The sequence below is a fragment of the Elgaria multicarinata genome, chromosome 12 (genome assembly GCF_023053635.1).
Source record: "Elgaria multicarinata webbii isolate HBS135686 ecotype San Diego chromosome 12, rElgMul1.1.pri, whole genome shotgun sequence".
Lineage (NCBI taxonomy): Eukaryota > Metazoa > Chordata > Lepidosauria > Squamata > Anguidae > Elgaria > Elgaria multicarinata.
Genome location: NC_086182.1, coordinates 32,249,160 through 32,269,432, shown reverse-complemented (window position 1 = coordinate 32,269,432; position 20,273 = coordinate 32,249,160). Strand labels below are relative to the sequence as shown.

Genomic DNA, 20,273 nt, shown 5'->3' with positions numbered 1-20,273 from the left:
GGGAGATTTACATTTGATCTGGAAATGGTCCAAGACTGACAAGACCACATCCAGAGCCAAGAACAGGTTTGATTTCTGTTTCTTGGAATCACAATACAAGATGGAGGAAAACAGATGCAGGTTTTGGAAAATGTAATAACATTCACAGAGTTCTTTTCCGTCACATTTCAGTGAATGATATTGGGAAATCCACATGGGAAAAGGAACATGGTGACCATGGCTATAAGCAACACGTATCTCTTGCTTGCACAATGATGTTGAACGTTTTCTTATTGAATTCCATGCTGTTATTCCTGGAAACGAACAAAACCAAACAACCAATACATTATTTGTTGCCATGTTCAGGTTTTCTTTTTTAACCTGAGTGCCACAGTTCCCCATTCTGCTGCTCCAAGGAAGAAGATGTGGGTCAGAGACAAATATTTTTGTTTGTCTTGCTTTGTTATTTGACATGTGAAAGATGAAAGGCAGAAAACACATTTATTATCTTGATAGGGAATGGGGTGAGGTGGAGAGGGTCACTGAGAATCAGAGTAGCTAAAGTAATTGGGATACAGCAGGCTGTGAACCAAAAAGGAGAGACCAAGTGAAACAAGCCATGGGTTATTTGAGGGTTGTCTAACCTTCAAACAACTCCTGCCACCTGGGTTCACACTACATGGCAAGCTGGGTGCCCATGGGTGCCCAGCACGATGCATCAACCCCCATGGGTAAATTAAGCCACAGTGGACTCTCTTGTCATGAGAACCAGGGTGGTAAAGGCAGGGAGCTGAGGAAAAGATTAGCCAAGAAGACAGATGGGGCTGCCTGCATGCTTAGGAGGCTTGTAATTTGTGGGTCCAGGCATAGAAGAAAGGGAGTTATGCAATCCTTCCCAGATTGTATCATTTTGTGTCCTATGAGCAGGATGCTCAGAGGACACAATTGCTGTCAAGGAATTTGCCCTTTGCTTTAAAGACTGATTTGCACTGCATGGTTTCTAGAAATATGACAACTGGTAGATACGTTGTGTGAATGGCTCAAATACAGCATTTGCTTCCTGCACTTAATCATTAATGCTGCAATCCTGTACCCACTTACCTGGGAGTAAGCCCCATTGAACTCAATGGAACTTATTTCTGATATAGGATTGCTAACTAAATCTTAATGGGTAGATCTGGGAGCAGTCAGACATGCACAATCCATTCACATATTATCAGTTATGACAATCACCTGCAAGGGAAATTCCTTGTCCAGATTATAGGGGTTAGGTTGTAGGATGATTAATGTTTGTGGGGGTTTGGGGTTGGTCTAGATAGCCTTTAGGCACATTCCAATTTCATGACTGACAAAACAATGTTACCTACTAGTGTAATGTCTTGGAACAGCCACAAGCATTCACTGTGGTTTCAGTTATATCCCATGTTATCCTGGACATAGATTGCGCTGTTGTCATGTTTCCCTTTTGCACGTCTGAATGCAATCTTATGTGTCATTTATCAGAAAATAAACTTGTTTTACAGGAGAACAGATTGCTGGAATTTCACAACAAGGATTCGTTACGTTTGGGCTATATCTGCTTCAGTGGGCTGAGTCCTGGCCACCCCTTAATTATAGTTCACACTTACTGCAGAATGTGTGAACAACCTACATTAAAGTGCATTGAGTCTGATCTGTGATGGCTCAGTTCCAACATGCAGATCAGCCCATGGCGCTACATTGAGCAAGGAATAAATATGCATGTAGGAATCAGCCCTGTGTTACTTAAAAGCAAAGGGGGTGGAAAAAGCAAGGGGAAAACATGAGAGGATTACAGATGGAAAACAATGACGTTTGGACTTCCTGTTAACTTCCGTGACTGGGGCAAGGCAGTTGCACAATAAAAGCCTCATCTGGAAGCATTCATAAGGGTGCAATCCCATGTTTGTTTAGACAGGAAAATGTCCTACAACTCCCAGCATTCCCCAACTAAACATGCATAGGATTGCACTCTAAAGTACCTTATTTATATTCTGATATTATGGGGAATTGCTCATTGCACAATGTGGACAAACATGAGAAACAGCTACAGGGAATGTGGTAAATGCACAATGCACATTTGTGGGATTCTAACAGTATCACATGCTGCTTTTTAGTTTGGGGAGTTTTTTGGGGGGGCTGATTTTCTGAAGATACGAGACAAAATCTAACAGGGTGCTTACACCCCATTGAGTCTCTTGCATTCTGCCAATTCCTATCTGCAAGTAGTGCCCACCGCTTGCAGAATGAAGATTTAGTGCTTCTGGGGAAAATGAGTGAAAATACTTGTTTAAGGAGCAAGGCAGATCAGCGGAGCTCACATAAGAGACCTATCCCAATCGGGAAACAATCATTTCTGCTTATTTCAGGGCTTCCTCTGGAAAGAGCTAAATCCTGCATGTGCAACGCAATTGGTGGGACGCACTGCTTGCGCAACAGAATCAGCAGGGCACAAGAGAATCAGCAGGGATGTAAGCACCCAGTTAGATTTTGTCTAGTATTTTCAGAAAATCAGGGGGGAAACTCCCCAAACTAACAAGCAGCATGTGATCTTAGGTCTGTTATAGTCCCACAAATGTGCATTGTGCATTTCCCATGTTCCCTGTAGCTGTTTCTCATGTTTGTCCACATGTGCAATGAGCTATTCTCCATAAAACAGGAATACAAATAAGGTACTTTAGTGCCCCGTTTGTTTCTGCCCATTGATAAACAGTTGCCCACCTCCTCTCATCTTACTCCCTTGCATGCAATCAGCAACCAAGTAATACTTACCAAGTGCCTGAAATCTCATTCGATACTGACCTCGTTAATTTGATTGGCATTTTATTTCCTTTTGCATCAGAGAGAGCTAAACCACAAGGCTGAATTAAAGCCATTACCCAGAAGCCACCAGGGAGCCGAGATATGGCGTTGTCTTTGGAAAAATGTGTGTTGTATGGGAGTGAAACAGCCATAAAAGTGAATGCGGTACATTGATGATCTCGCTTCGCCAGTATAAACACTTAAGGCAACCCGTTCTCTGGACCCAAGTCCTATCGCTCTGCAGTCATTGCAATTTTTTCCATTGCCATTGTCTGGTGGTCAGCATCAGTCTGTGACTCTGTCTTTCCTAGTTAGCTGTCTTGAGTAATGCCTGTTGCCGGCTAGATCTTCCAAGGCACAAAATTCTCTAGAAAACCATGACCATATGCACCGGGGGGGAGGGCGGCCTTGGGAGCCAGAGGAATCGCTACAAGAAGTTTTAACCAAGTTAAGCACCGGCTGCCAAGTGGCACTAAAGAAATGAAAGCTGGTTGAGTGAAAGCCCATGGCTGCCTTCCCAGTCTTTACTATACTAATTGTACATTTTATGAAGCTGTTAAAAGCATTTGCTTTTTGGTTGTTTATTTAAAACGTTTTAAGCATTTCTCATCAACATTTATTTCTTAGGACATCCAGGATCATCTGTTACTTGTTTAGGAAAATCAGGAAGCCTGAACTGTGCTGGGAAAAGCTAAGGCTCCAATCCTTGTATGTCTTATTAATCACTTTTAAAGTGGGATGGCAGCATTTTTAGACAATGCTGGTGACTTATTGTCTGTACAAATAACAAATCAGCTATTCCATACAATTATTTTTGTGGTGTCATCACCACATTGCCTTTTCCAGAGATTTCTTTTTTCTTTTCTTTTTTTGATATAGAGAAGCAGCCTTGTAAATTTCACAGTTACATTATTGGGAGTGCACAGAGTGGGGACAGAATAAGGATTTGCATATTATAGGGACCCTGGCACAGTCTGGGGAAGAGTCTGCCTGCCTCTAGCCTCATAGCCATGATTTGAATTCCATTTGTTGATCCTGCTTAAGGGTTTCAAAGAAACTGAACTCAGGAATTATCTTTCTATATAGATGAGTGGAACAACAGTGTGCTGGGTACTGTTCAAATTATTTATTTATTACATTTCTATACCGCCCAATAGCCGAAGCTCTCTGGGCAGTTCACAAAGCAGACGTCCTCTGCCAAAGAGCTTAAAATTAGAGCTGCAACTCAATTAAAGAAATGTTAATCAAATATAAGAGTTTTAGTTACTCAATTATTCAATTTGCATATGTCTAAAGAAACAAAATTTCAGAAGGAGCATACTTCCTATGTTTTTAGGTACTGACTGGACAGAAGGCATTTCCTCCTATGTGAGAAATTAAAAGAACATCAAAGAGCCATGCTGGAACAGGTCAAAAGACTATCAAGTCTACCATTCTTTTCCCATAATGGCCAAATAGATGCTTATGGAAAGGTCACAAGAAGGACATGAGTAATTGCACCATGTTCCCCAGCAACTAGCACTGAGAGGCATACTGTGTCTGATACTGGAGGTAATACACAGCTATCATAACTAGTAGTCATTGATGGCCTTGTCCTCCATGAAAAGAAGGTTTACCTCTTTTAAGATGGTGCTTGCCGTTTGCAGTTTTCATAAGCACTTCAAGCATTTGACTTACTGCGAATAGGATGGAGAATTTTAGAAGACCATTTTTGTTCAGCCCTGTGAAGCTCTGGCAAACACACAGCATGAAGAGGGAGAACATGTGTCACTAGAGGGCGCCTATGTTTCATATTTCATATATAGTTGGGGCCATAATTTCCTGAGTATTTCGTAGATAAAAGGTCATATTCTTGACTGTTTAAGAGTTCTAGTTAGCAGAATTATGAGTATTTGCAAAAATAATAGTTTTATAGGGCATTAAAACCATCTATATGAAGGAGGCTTAGGCCTTCTCTCTCTCTCAAAATGCTGTCATTTGATCCTTCATGTTTACTGAATGCCATGAATGGGTACACTGGTGGACAACATTTCATTTGACCCACTAAGGATGGGTCCATCGTTTTGATCACTGATTTTGGGCACCTATGTTAACCGACAATAAAGGGTCATCAGACTGAATCAAATGCTTCTAAAAATGTGTACCTAAATTAGAATTACAGAACAAGCTGAGTTTGGGGGATCTACTGCAGGAACATTTCAGAGTCACTTTGGAAGCATGAAAGAATAATTACAGATTAGTGCCTTGAATGAAATACGACAGCGATCTATGAGAAGGGATAATGAATGGGTTTATGAATTGAGTAGACCGTCTGGTAACATATCATAGCCTGATAGGGACTATTCTTAGCTTGTTCTTGCTTACATCAGCCATCCCAGAATGTGGAAGTCTGACTAATAACACTCAGCAATTCCTCATCCACTGGATTTTTTCATAATGGATAAATCCGGAAGGTAATAAAGCAACTGTTAGCCATAACAGGGTAATATTGCTGTCAGAAATGTCCAGAATTAAAATAACCTCCCAAATGTTTTAGAGAAGAGTGGGTAGAACTAGACCAAACACCCTTTTATATCCATTGCAATATGAGCTCAACGTACAACAAATCCGTGGGATAGCCAAGAAACTCTAAGATTATTTGAGTTTTATGATGGAATTTAGGAGATGTTGGGGGCATTTCAGCTGTTTTGGTCTTGCATTGTTGAGTGCTGAGAAGGAAATTATCGAGAGGCTTCTTAATAAAGTCTTGATAGTTCGTGTGTGTGGTGGGGAGCTGAGTGGAGAGGTAGTTTGAAGGTCTGTCATTTGGCCAATTGTACAGTTTAACCAATACACCGGAACAGCTGGCTATGCTGCAAGACTTGCTACCAAACTGAAACCTATGGATTGGATGACCACAGAAGGTTGTTTTCAGCAGAGGACTGGCTTGTTAAGGTCACATCCATTGAAGTGTGGAGGATAAAAACAGCTGCCAGCCCAATCATCAGGGAAACTTTAAGTTAAGCAGAAAAGCCAGAAATTCTGAGAAATGCCACAGGTCACAAGTGTGGCCAAAACAGGGAGCACTGAACCAAGGAAGGTGGGAGGAATACCCAAGCTGCATGGACCAGGGCAAAGCCAAGCTATGCACAGTGGACAATATTATGCTTCAACATCTGAGGTGAGGGCACTCATTTTACTGTGGGATCCATAAATCCTTGAATATCACCTCAAATATATACTTTGGAGAGTTTCAAGTAACAGGTCATCTTTTTGAGGAGGGGATTGACTGGTAGGATGACAGTGGTGGAGGTGAATGTAATCTTCAATGCCAGACAACCAGTGTGAACTTCACTGCCACAAGTGAGTTATCCTCTTATTCCTAAGAGAATATACAAGACAAATTCAGCTGCTGGCAAGAACTGACCCAGCCCCCTGTCAGATTTAGCTATGTAAAGGTAACTCTAACATGGTTCACAACAGCCTTCTGGCCTGGTTGTCTTTTGGGAGAGGGGGTTCAGTGGCTAGGACTCATAATTGCATATATGTAAATAAATGGGCACAAGTAAATTAACTATTGGCTCTTCTCCCCATCCAGAAATGTAACAACTGGGGGAAAAATTAAACAAGATTTTGAAAACAGAGATTGTGTTTTTAGATTGTTGGTTGTTTTTACTCTCTTTATGGTTTTAATTTTTGTGAACCACCCAGAGGGCTTTGGCTATTGGGCAGTATAAAAATGTAATAAATAAAATAAACAAATAAATAAATAAGAATCTGAGTGAAATATGAAATACATCAAAGGAACAAAAGCTGTCAAAAGAGAATATCCATTATTTAGATTCCGTATCCCACCTGACCTCCAAGGCTTAAGGTAGATTATATTTTGTCCTCTCATTCTCCCTCACAACAACCACACAAGATGCACCACTGTAATTTCCTATTTTACAGGTGGGGGAACTAAAAAATATCAAAGCATGTCTGCTTGGAGGCAAACCTAGATGTACTAACTTGATCGAATACATAATTACATATCCCTAAGCATTAAAATAAAGGAACTTAGGTCTGCCTAGGATTAGGCTGTTAGATGACAAACAGTGTAGTCTGTCCACATCTAACACATGTTCTTTTGCTAGAAGAGAGAGCATTGCAGAATCTTTCCTGTCTCCCAATTGAGAAGATTCAGGATTAAAACAATCAGAGCAGACTTTCTGTTTGGATGGAGCTGGCTACCACTACCAGAGATCATCTACTTCCTTCCCATCCAGTTCAACACCTCTGTGGGTAAATTAGCATAAGCAATGTATAATCAAACAATCAATAATTAAAATGTGCTACACATTTGTTAAGATTTCATACAAAGCAGGACCAAAAGAAGTACTTCCATAGTTACTTATTTTGGATTTTCAAACAATGGCACAAAGGCAAATGCCTACTATGTATAGCACTTTCTGAAATGTTATATTATTTTTCTTAAATGTCTGAAGAATCTTCGACATGAAATTTTCTCTCATGCTTCCCCTCATCCCCTCAAGGCCAGACTGTTTTAATCCTTTCCAAACCACCACTGACTCAATGTTGCCTTATAATTGGAAATAGTTTTGCAATCATTCAAATGCGTTCTGAGTCCACAAAGGCTGCCAGGAATTAATTGTTTCAGGAATTATAGGATCAAGACCAAAGATTAAAAAAAAATGCTGTGGCAAGTTAGAGACTGGTTTTCTTTGTTAAGCAACCATCTTATTTGGCTTATGTCTGTAATATCCAAGAGCTACAGCTTCCAACATCATAAGCGAATGATCCCTCTTCCTTTCCTCTCTCCCTTTTGCAAAACGCCATGATCCTACTGATTGGTATTTATGTTGCATTATAGAATACAGACCCAGGTCACATTCTGCAAGGTTGCTATTGTCCTTCAAGGGTAACTGCTATTTTGCTTTAGATTAGGATGTTGAGCTGAGATATTCTCTGTAACTAAACTACTGTAGCATTTCTCCTAAACTCCCCTTTTGTGTATTTTGCGACTCAGCTCCATGACTCACCCAAATCCTGAAATTATATGCTATGAATACTTACTCATTCATAATCCCACTAAAGTCAATGTATCTATTCTAGATGACGCCAATATGATTAGAAGTAGAAAGGCACTTGACTTCAGCAATGAAGTGATCTTGTCTCTCTGCTCCTTTTGTAGTGGTGCCCCAAAACCACAAAACCTGGTAACAGGATGCCCACTAGCACTTCAAAAAAACATACCCACCCATCCAGAAATATACGTGGCAATTATTGCCTATGAGTTAAAGCAGTCTTGTATAATCTTTTTTTTCCCTTTTGCTCGGAGCCCTGTGATTCCCTGATGTGTTTTAAGTTCACAAAGCACGATTAATTATATTACAACTCTTAAGAGATTCTGAGTCTATACTCTCATGTAAGACCATAGAAAGAGCCTTGCTGGATCAGACTAAGACCCGATATCTCAGGATTTTTGGCTGGAGTCCTATCAACCAGCACGTGGTCTACTGGATATTGGCCAGTGGTCCACTGATGAATAGTGGTCTATCTTCTGCCCAGTACATCTGCCACCACAGGAATGCAGCATGTTGCAGAGGGTTGTGAGGCATGTTCTAAACCACAAGGTATATGTGGGGCACAGGGCAGCCTGTTGAGCTTCATGATCACCCTGCATATCTGCATCAGCAACACATTACAAGGAAAGATCACTATTGATGGACACACTGTCTTTCGGGGAAAGTTTTCTTCTATGCACCTGCACTGGCTTTCCTTAAAACCAGGCATGAGCAACTTGTGGCCATCCAGATATCCTGGCTTACTACACTAAGGGCACAAACTTATGCGTGCTTAGAAAGAAGAAGAAAAAGTCTTACAACTTCCAGCATTCCACACCAGCTTGCTGGAACTTGTAGGACTTCTTTGCTGTCTAAATATATATAAGATTGCACCATAAAATAATGTCTTAGTCAGGCCAAAGCAAATTTTGCAACTTCCAACCCAAGGCTCTCCCTGTGAGGTAAACAGCCCCATGGAAAGAAGCTGCTCCCTTCAAAGAATGCACATCCGCCGAAATGTGCCCATAAAATTATATTAGCCACATTTATTAGGCATTAAGTGAGGGAAGTAGCTCATCACATTCAAATGTTTTGGTTTTTTAATATTAAAAGGGATATCCAAATGAAAGAGAGGGGAACACATTCCCTCTTCTTTCCACTGAGAATGTGGCAACAGATGACCAGACTGCCCCAACATGAGCTCTGTCATCTAATGATAGTCAGCTTGGTCATTGGCATTGTTCTACCATGTGGCAAGGGGAATGGTTACCACATGTCAGGTGCAGAATTGTGGTAAATGTGAGGCAGAAAAAGTGTTCCAAAAACACTAGTGGTCATTTGTTTTGCTTTTGGAGTGCTGTATCATGCGCATCGCATCTCCTGCATATCAGTTGATGCAAAAAAAGTTGTACAATTACGCGAGCACATGGTAAAATATGAGACAGAATGGCTGAGTTCGGATGACACGCTAATCAATGGTTGTTTCCCATTCTGTTTCTATTACACACACACACACACACACACACACACACACACACCCCAGTTGATTAGCATGTCATCTGAACTCAGCCAATGTGTGGCCAAATGTAAGACAGACCATATGGCAACGTTTGAGCCAGCTGTGGTAAAATGTGTGGCAACATGTGGGACTAACCATGTGGTGAAATGTGAGACAGACCCCGACCCGCTTGCATTGGCTGCCCTTACATTTTTGAGCCTGATTCAAGGTGCTGGTTCTAATCTATAAAGCCTTACACAGCCTGGGACCACAATACCTGCCTTTCCCGACATGAACCTACCCATACACTACATTCAACATCTAAGGTTAAATGTTGGCACTCTGGGTGCCAACTCTGAGGGAGGCCTGGAAGGCGGCAACAAGGGATAGGGCCTTCTCTGTGATGGCCCCCCAATTTTGGAACGATCTCCTCAATAAGGCCGCGCCAACTTTGCTATCTTTTCAGCACCGTTAAAACTTTTCTTTTCCCAGGCATTTAGCAATATGTGATGAGCTTCATGGATCCTGGATCTGTTTTTATAGTTGTTTATAAAGTTGTTTATAGTTGTTTTTAGATGTGTTTCTGTGTACGTTGCATGTTTTTGTGCTTTTAAATCCTGTATATTGTTTTAAATTGTTTTAATCTTATGTAAACCGCCCAGAGAGCTTCGGCTATGGGATAGTATCGTTGTTTATAGATGTTGCGTGTTTTTGTGGTTTTAAACGTTATGTATTGATTGTATATTGTTTTAATCGTATGTAAACCGCCCAGAGAGCTTCGGCTATGGGACAGTTTAGATAAGTTAATAATGATGATGATAATGGTGATCTGTGGCAATAGGTGAGGCAGAACGTGAGGTAAAAAAATATGAGACCGGGCGTGTGGTAAAACGTGAGGTAAAATTATGTGTGTGTGGGGGGGGAAATGGTCGCCTCGATGACAAGAAGGAGACCACACTCTTCAGGCACAACAGCAGCGTCTCGGCTTCCTCGGCTGGAAAAGGCGCGCGAGGCGGCCGAGAGCTTTGCGGCCCTAAAGCGGAAAGCAGCGCGAGCAGTCCTGTCAGTCAGTCAGACAGGCTCTCCCCTCACGCGCACAAACGGCAGGAAAGCCCCTTAAGTATGGCGCGGGGGCTGATGGGGGTAGATCTCGTGCGCGCGCCGGCAGCGGCCCCCTGAACTGGGCTGTGTGTGGGGGAGGGGGGGAAGGGAGCGGGGCGAGGGGCCGGCCGTTGGCACCCGCCGGCCGCGGTTAGCTGCGGTTGCCGTGGCGACGCGCACCCCCCCTCCCCCGCCGCCGCCGCCGCTCTCCGGCTGACGCGAGCGGTGACGCGAGGCGGCTGGGCGGGGCCGAGCGCGGCGGCGGCGGCTGGGAGGGCGCCGGGCTTCAGTGGCGGCTGCTCCGTCCTTGGTGCGAGACGGAGCGGCGGGGAAGGGGAGGGCAGGCGCGGCGCAGCGCAGCGGGAGCGGCCCCGGCGGGTGAGGAGCGGGGCGCCGCCCGGGCAGCATGGTGATGGCCGAGCCCCGCCGGCTTCCCCCTCATGCTGCTGCCGCTGCTGCCGCCGCGCTGCTCCTGCAGCCGCCCCGCGGAGGGTCGGGCCCCGTCCGCGTCGGCTTCTACGAGATCGAGGGCACCCTGGGCAAAGGCAACTTCGCCGTGGTCAAGCTGGGCCGGCACCGCATCACGCGCAGCGAGGTGAGCGCCCGGGAGGGGACGCGGCCAGGCCACGGCCCGCCCTCTCTCCCTCGCTGGCCGCACCGGGGTGGCGCGAGAAGAACACGCGTGTTGCGCGGGAGGGAGGGAGGGAGGGGGTGCAACGTGTGAACGCTGCCCCCTTCTCTCCCAGCAAGGGGGCGTTTCTCTCTCTCTCCCCCCCCTTCGTTGGTGTGTGTCCCGCCTAATTTCCTTCCCTTCCTCAAAACAACGGGGGGTTTTCTTCTCCCCCTCCTCCTTTTCTTCTCCCTTCCTTGCATAGGTATGTGGGGGGGGGAGAGAAGTAAATGCGCTCCCCCCCCCCTCTCTCTTCTCCCCACCTCTCACTTCCTCCATGCAACCTTTCTCTCCCTGACCTTTCTCCCTTGGAAAGTAAAAGAATATGAAAGGAAGAGGACTTTCCCCCCCCACACACACACACACACCCCTAAAGGGATGAAGGTCCCATCTAGGAAAGAGGATGCCAAAATAAATGTGTTCGTCTTCAAGGCGCCACAAGTCTCATTGTTGCGTTTTGTTATTATCAGAAAGGTGGATTAAGAGGACAAGGAGATATTTCTCCCTCCCCTATACAACAGGGTGCTTTGGTGGGGTGGGGTGGGGGGGCGGAATCCAGAAAGTGGTGCTGGGGGGGGGGACTTCTGTTCCCCGTCCCGGCCATTGACCTTTGGGGTGCTTCAGGTCTCTATCTTGTCCCATATGCTCTCTCAACATCTGCATGAAACCCCACTGGGAGAAGTCATCCTAAGGTTTGTGCTCTAGTGTCATCGGTACATAGATAATGCGCAACTCTACCTCTCTGTTTGACTTGCTACAACAAGAGAGGCTCGGGAAACCCAGAGCAGGTGTCTGGAGGCAGTTTTGGGATGGGTGAGGGCAAACTGAAACTAGATCTGAACTTGACTGGATGTTTACAACTGGTTTTGTATGGGTTGCAACTCCCGCTAGATGATCAAATGCACACTTTGGGGTGTGTGTGTGTGTGTGTTGGCGAGGGGGAGGGTTGTCGCCTGTATGCAGCACAATTTGTGGAGGTGCATGAGGTGTCTATGGCTAGGAGTGCATTTTACCATCTGAGGCTGGTTTGCCAGCTGTGATCCTTTCTGGAGAAAGCAGACCTTGACTCAGTTACAAATGCTCAGTTTACATGCAGACTAGACTACCTCAATGTGCTCGGCATGGAGCTGCCTTTAAAGACAGTTTAGGCATTTCAGATGGCTACAGAATAAAACTGATAGAATGCTTGTGTTAATACTTTCAGAACGTATTAACAGTAATACCGTACCAGTTATGCAGGTTGCTTATTTGTTCCTAGGCTCAATTTAAAATGCTGCTTTAGATCTTTGAAGCCATAAACCTGTTGGCTTCCAGATGTGTTAGGCTGACCTCCCATCATCTTCAGCCAGCATGACTACATTCATATGATGAGGGTGGGCAGCAGCAGGTTGGGGTAGGCTGCCCCAAATAGTTTGGGGCTATGTTATTTGAAGGAACACTTGCACTGCCCTTGCCCTAAAAGCAGCCTCAGAGTCCTGTGTGCAAACCCACTATCGAAGTCCATGAAACTGGCAAGTTCTAAACATGGGGCCTTTTCAGTGGTGGCGCCATATCTGCTGAAGAAAGTACATATGGCCCTATACTTGCTGGCTTTTAAACAGACCTTTAAAACTGTTGTGTCTCTTGTCGTTCCTTTTTCTTGGAAGTGTGGAAGCCATCCAAATAAAGCGGCTCCTTAGGAAAGAGTAGGGGGAATTTCAGGAGAGAGTTGCCTTCACCAGAGAGGAGATATCCCTTCAAGGATATGCTCACCTCATAAATAGTGGTACTCCTTTCAGTGGGAAGGGTGCACACGCCATTACGGCAGCAGAGCATGATTCTTGAAAACCACCCAGAGAGCTTCGGCTATTGGGCGGTATAGAAATGCAATAAATAAATAATATGTGTGATGGTGACCCCAAGAGGAAGTGTTTCCTTAGCACAAGCCCCCCCCCCCTTCAGAGCAACAGGTACCTGCCCATTTTATCTGGCTTCCTGAATAAGTACTACTGTACCCTGGAAAGAAAGGTTATAGTAATGCAAGATATATTTCATCTCGGGAAGGAGAATCCTCGTCTCTGCCTTCCTCCCAGTCTGGAGAGTGGAGCATTATATCCAGGAAATTACCTGTATGCAACACACATCTTCTGGATGTGGAAGCATGGTGTGCAGAGGTGATGGTCTACAGGACATTGGGGTAGAGAGATCGGACCCACAAACTCCTCCCAAAACTGGATGAGCCTTATCAGAAGGGGAAGGGGGATGGAGTTGGTATGTGTGGCAGGACTCACTGTGATGTCCTCCCACAGAAGACCCAGATAAGGAGGTCAAGAGCCTCCAAAGTGGGTAATCAACAGTGTTCTTCAAAAGGTGACAGACTACTTCTTCAAAGAAAGGGAAACAGTGTACCCAGAAGAAAAGGTGAAAGAGACCTTTTAGGACAAGGGACATCTTGTGTGTGGAGGGGTTTTGGAGTTGAGAGAGCCCCAGAGAAAGGGTTTGGAATAGCCAAAGAATAATAGTAGAGAACCACTATGGTGTAGGAGACCCATGTTCATGTTGCCACTTGGCCATGAAGCTTACTGATTGACTTTGGGCAAGTCACTGACTCTCAATCTAACCTACTTCAAAGGATTGTTCTGAGGATAAAAAGGAGAGGAGGAAGATCATGTAAGCCACTTGGGGGTCCCAGAGAAAAGGTAGGATATAAATGTAAGAAATAATAAATAAATTGTGAGATTGCCCTCTTCGTGGGGAGCCGGGCAGTGTTCTGGTGAAAGGTTGACCCCTCTAAAAGGTGCTCCGTCTTGTGAGGGCACGGCAGTGAGAAATTTGAAGCATTCCTTTTGTAAATGGAGCAGTAGCTTAAAAGACTGGAACTAGTACTAGAGCGAGGGGGAGGGAATGGATAAAGAGGTCCACCAGAATGCAGGAGCAGGCATAGGGTGATAAAAATATTATTTTCTTTCCTATCAAAAGGATACTTGGCTTTCTTTTAAAACTGTAATCACATTTTGCAAACCCCTGATAGTTAAAGATGAAGGGCAGTATATAAATATTTTAACTTACTTAAAAGGATTTTGAATCAGAAAGGCAACTACACCTAGAGGAAAGGTTGCTTTACGATGATTTTGATCATGGTACATGTTTGGGGGGGACATGAGACGGGGAGGTTTGTTTGAGAAAGGGGATGCCTTGCATGACGAAAGAGTGTTGTAATTTAAAAAGGAGGATAGACTTCTGGCATGGAAAGAGAAGAGAACTTATTTTTTTAAAGTGGAGTCCCTGAGCATAAGAGATGCAGCAAGGTCAGAGGTGTGGGTGTGTCTTGCCAGCCACCAGGACAATTCCTGGCACCAAAGGAACCGGTCCTCTGCTGGCACTCTGGAAGATGTTATAATTTCTTAGCCAGGTAGCTGCCAAATGCTGTTAATAGCTTCTTCTCTTGGAAGGCATAGCTGAACTGTGCCTTCCCTTTGTCCTCGTAGCCTTGACCACAGTCGCTTCCTTTCCAGTAGCTTGGAATGGAGTGGGGTATATAACTTCCTTTGTGCCTTTTTTCATAGCAACAGCAAAGGAGGTGAAGAACCTACCCCAAGCCTGGACTAGTCTTGGCATAGTCCTGCCAGTTTTTCTTCAGCTGGTGGCATTATTTGCTCAGTTAGGGAAAGAAGAGGAATTGAGGAGAGGTGATTCATTTTACTTCTCAGAGCTTCCAAAGCAAGTCATGCTGGCAGACCTTGAAAACTTTACTTCTTCTTTTGCTCCTAGCATGCCCCAGGCCTAATTTGTGGGTGCATATTGGAATCAGGGTGGTGGAAGTGCTTGTTGTGTTGCACGCTACGAATCAGTTGTCTTCATTCTTCAATTTTTTCCTTGGACAGGAATGATAGCAGCTGTGTAAACTAGACCTTAGTTTATTACAAATCACAAAAGTCAAACCTCAAAGTGTTAAGTTATGCATCCATTGTGGGCAGATCACAAAACTATTTCCCTTGACCTGGAGTCAACTTAAAGAAGGATGGTTCTATTTTACCTTCCAATCTTATGAATCATTCTGTCTGTGTACTAAATTAAGGCCAAAGGAGTCTCTCTGAATGCAAGCTACACATTAAATACAATACAAGAAACAGGAGAAAAAAAGCAGAGGGCACATGTAATGACAGTTTATTTGATAAATAGGTAGCTGGGTTACATACTAAATGAATGGTTGAAGCCATTTTAGTGGGATTATATTAAACTCAAACATATGCTTTATTATTATTATTATTATTTAAGCATCTGAAAGTTTGTTCATAATGGAGATTAGTTCCCAGGCCGATTTTATGTGGCTTTACAGTTATTTGTGTTTTAAAAGTAGTACCTTATGCTTCCTGAAAGTCCCAAATAAGATTGAGGAGCTATATACATTTTAAAAAGAAACCCTCACAATTACTACATTTGCTTAGGTAGGTAGAAATGGGGTTAAGAACTGTAGATATCTTTTCTTTCTTGGTATCAATCACTCAATAAACTATGTCAAGAAAAGAGGATCCTATTGGTTTGTAGCCAGGCCGCGTAATGTTTAGAGTAGATCCGTTGAAATCAATTGGATCTAAGTTAGTCATGACTAATATAAGTCCCATTGATTTCCATGGGTCTACTCTAAGCATTATGCAATCTGGCTACAACTCAGTATACTCTAAGCTTGACTAAGTCAGGGTCCAACCTATTGAACTGCACATTCTAGATTACATTTTGAGTAGCTATTGGATATTATTTTTAATACTCCCTTCCTTAAATTTTGTGTTGCATTTCACCTTTACTGACCATATCCTTTTTTGGAGCTTTATGCTCCTAGGTAGTGCTGTCAAAAAAAAGTTAAATTATTTTCTCAAGACAGTGAAAAATAATAGAAGTTATAAACAGCTCAACATGATGGGAATTGCAGTCTAACACATCTGGAGGGCAAAAGGTTCGGGAAGGTTGAGTTCACACATAATGGCTGACTATGGATTGTTTAATTCTTTCCCAGAGAGGCTCCCTTGGCTTCCTTTTTAATGTCCTTCTGCCAGCAGGCAAAAACTGCTTCATTTAAGCAGGCTTTTAACCTATAAGTGGGTCTGGTGGGTTGGGTGCTGTTTTTAATAATAAGTTTTCTGTAATTGTTGTGATTCTATTGCATTTTAATGTATTGTTTTAATCATTTTTCATTGGTTCTGTAAATCGCCCCAAGTGCCTTTTTTTAAGTAGAAATAATAATAATAATAATAATAATAATAATAATGAATAATAGTTAGTTGTGGCCGTGTAGTAACGAGTGAGTGCACTACCTCCTGTGTGCCCATTGTTTCCACTTTCCTAAACAGCCCAGGAATTCCCCATCCCTGAGTTATCGTTACATCCGCCTGGAATTTTTTGGTTTAAGGGTTAAACAACTCCGAGTTAACCCAACAACAAACTCTGGGTTAACTCTGGGTTGTTTAACCCCTAAACAGCGCAGAGTTTCTGGGTTTGGATATAATGAACGACACCCCATTTCTATGTTGTTTAGGGAAGTGGAAGCATGTGTGTGCTAATAGAAGTGTCCAATAGTGTTTTATGTTCAGAAACTATTTATGCAATGGCAATGCACACTTTGTGGAGGGAAATTTGGAGGTTTTAATATACTGATTCATAAGCACATCCATGTGATGTAGATATGTGATGATTGTGTGCCTGGCAGAAGACAGTCTGTAAGGTAAATAATTTTGAATTGTAGTTTTTCCGGAGAACTCTTCTGGGTATCGAACATGCTTATTTGGCAGTGTACCTGACACCTGTAAGCTGCACAATGATTGTACCGAATTCGCCGTGGTTTAAATGGCATCTTGGGGATTCTTGGGTTCACTATTGATGGCAGTTTGAGCAAAGGATCGCTGGCTGGCAGGCAGGAAGATGGTTGAACAAAACCATCCATGACTCTGCTTTATTTCTACCCCCACTGCTTTTTGAACTTCTACTTTTGCGCTTAATCATGTAACCATCAGTATGGGAAGCTGCTATTTAGACAGAGTCATGCATGGTTTTGAAATAGTCCCTGCATCAACTACATATTGTATTATATATTATTAAGAATATAGAACTTGCCTGTCAAATCAGAGTGTTGGTTGCATTTGTCAGGGTTGTTGGTGGATATTGGCCAGTATTTTGCTTGGTATTTACCTTTAAAACCGTACGTGGTTTGGGTCCAGGTTACTTGCAAGATCGCCTTCTCTCGTATGATCCGCCCCACACACTCAGGTCCTCTGGGGAGAACTTATTTCAGTAAGCCAAAAACTAGGCTGACAACTGTTACCCAGAGGACCTTTCTTCTGTCGCCCCCAGACTGTGGAATGGCTTGCCGGAGGAGATTTGTCTCTGTAAGGAATGAGATCCTAAACAGTGGAAAGAATTGAATTGACAAACTTCATCAGGAAAGGATTTAGAAAGCTAAAATAATGCATTTGGTGGAGTTAAGTGTTACAGTGGCGAATTCTATTTAGATTATGTATGCACACTGGACTGTTAACACTCGAAGCACCTGGTACTGTGTTACTCAGATCAGGTATACATTTGCAAAAAGTGATGCTTCATAGCTGCTGCTACTTTACTTAGGCTGAAAAAGTGTTATCTTCAGTAATGTCTAGCAATGTTTCTGAAAAGAAATTTGAAGTGTACTGGAACACTATGAAAAGTGAACATGACAGGCTGGTTAATAAAATACAAAAATACGAAGGTGGCAGAGTGTTCTGTAAAGAAAGATTTGACAATGAAGGCTGGAATTACAGAAGAGTTTCTAGAAAGTCAGTTATAATCAAAATGCTGTGGAATTAATTTAGTAGGGAGTCTTCCACCCCACCCCGTTCTAGGTTTCCACAGTTGAGGAAATATGTGGAAGGCCAGTGACGCTGGCTGACTTGGATTTGCTGAGAAGCATCTGACTTACTGAGAACTGAATTTCTTGGAACTGCATAGCTTGCAGACCTTCAGATGAAATAATTTATTTCGTCATTGTTTGGAAAGGTTATATTGGTAGCAGATATCTGCAGTGTGGAGAGAATGAAGGAGTAGCAGTGAGTTGGATTAACACTGTGAAACGGGAACCAAGGCTTACAGCAAAACTAATGCCTCCGCTCTTTTTAAATATATTCTCTCTTTTGGGGGGTTCTTCCTAGAAGCTTTATTTGTGGACTTGGCCACAAATAAATGCTGAGAAGATAAATATCTCCCATTGAAATTGTATTTGAATCAAAAATATAAATGAACTTGAATATAATTAGAATGCATTTGGGCAGATCAGAGCTGTTATCCCCAAATCCACGTTCCCCTTTGTGCAGCATTTTCAGTCTGCTTAACTGCTAGGCCATTTTTCAAAACTGTGGCTTTAAAAAGCGATTCAGTAATTCGGTTTTTGTTGCAGCATCTATACCTCACCTGGAATCCTGTCTTTATCTTCGTCACTGTTCTGAATTGGAAGTTAAACCTGTGGTTACCTCTTTGGTAGTTACACTTCCTCTATCATAGCATTTATTCATCGGCTACTTATTTTGGACTCTTTTCAAGTTAGATGGGGTCATCAAGAAATACCTTCCTAATTTTTTGGAGACTCCACATCGTCTTTGAGTAAGGCTTTTATTACACATCTTAGAAGGCATAGACGTAACCATGTTCCACTTTGGGAACTACTAAGCTCTATGTGCAGAAACTGTTATGCCAAACATTTATAAATAATTGCATTGGGGGGGGGGTAAATTAGGGTTTGTTTTGTCATCAGGAGCTGCTTCCAAAGTAACAAGAGCAAATGGTTGTGTTTGCCCTCTGAGTTTTACTTGGCTTGCAACCACCTTTAAGTCAACGCTGCTTGCCACCCCGCTTTTATGCATAATGGAGGATCAGCTGCCATGAATATGAATGAAAAATAATGCCTTAGAATTGCTATGCAGAAGCAATGGCAATCCCCAAATCTCCTGCAGTAGCTTAGCGTCCCTACAGCAAAGGTGTTTAGTAGCTGTATGTGTAATTCATTCAAGTAAGGCTGATTAAAATGATGCGATGGTCTTTCTCCTGTGATAAGTATGCATATAGTCAAGCCCATGGCCATTTTTCATGCTGTAATATAGTTATAACTGTACTTTTGTGGTGGGGTGGAGGAGAGTTGGCAATCTTGTGACATCATCAGCCATACTCCCAGCTTGGGAAATATAACATATTGGTAGCCCAGTTGCTGGTGTGTGTTCCTGCCATCTATATAAGCAAGCAGAGGGGAAAGTGTATTATGGGTCAGAGATGGACATAGGGCAGATCCTAGTTTCATTGATAGCAGTGCTGGAAAAGGCCTCTTATTTGAGATCCAGGACTGCTACTGACAAGATACAGGCCTTACCTGAGCATTATTGTGACTCCAAATCAAATGCTTTTAAATCTTTGTGGGGTAAAGCCTTCCACACCCTTTCTTTTCCCTGATATGTTGGGTGAATGACAAGCAAGGTGTCTGGAATGGATAAGAATTTCTATTCTAACCTGTTTCTAGTAAATGTTGATATTCTCATGATTCATCTATCTTTTATTCTGCTTTAAAAGTAGTGCTAATCCTAATAATATATTGTGACATTTTCTCAGGTTGGTTACCTGTTGGGTAAACAAAGGATGTGTGGGTTTTATTCCTCTTCAGAAGAATTACACTATTCTTAAATGCATGCATGATCTTACACAAAGAAAGTATAAGCCTTTAAGCATCTCTTTGCAGGGTCAGAGCCTTAAGCTGTGGATATACAGACACTGAAGTCATTTCAATTAGCAGCACTTCACCCACGTAAGAGAAAGATATCTCCCTCCATTCCATCAGGTTCAAATTGTTGTCCACCTCCAAAGAACTTTGTTTCCTTTGGTGTATTTGCTGTGGGTCGGGTAGCACCTGTGGAATTTTTCAGTAGCCATTAGAGATGTCTTATAAATGGAAAATGATCTCTTTAGCATGCTAAATATACTCTTTCAGATATTTTTGCTCAAGAAAATTTCATGAAGGAATTGTAAGATCATAAGAGACCCATACATTCATTTCTAGTACAGGTCCTTCGCTGAATCAGGAGACTGCCTGTACTAAAAATTCTGATTATTTGATATAAGAACATGAGAAAAGTCTTGCTGGATCAGACCAAAGGCCTATCTAGTCGAGCAGTTT

At 42.9% G+C, this 20,273-nt stretch overlaps 2 protein-coding genes across 3 annotated transcripts in view; both read left to right on the top strand.

Moving 5' to 3' along the window:
• DIXDC1 (DIX domain containing 1) overlaps positions 1–20,273 on the top strand; it is a 309,778-nt gene that overhangs the window by 52,674 nt on the left and 236,831 nt on the right. The window lies entirely within an intron of this gene.
• SIK2 (salt inducible kinase 2) overlaps positions 10,839–20,273 on the top strand; it is a 74,186-nt gene continuing 64,751 nt past the window's right edge. For both annotated transcript variants that reach the window (XM_063139311.1, XM_063139312.1), the window contains exon 1: positions 10,839–11,038. In XM_063139311.1, the coding sequence (XP_062995381.1) occupies positions 10,850–11,038 (189 nt within the window). In that variant the 5' untranslated portion in view covers positions 10,839–10,849. The remainder of the gene's footprint in view (positions 11,039–20,273) is intronic.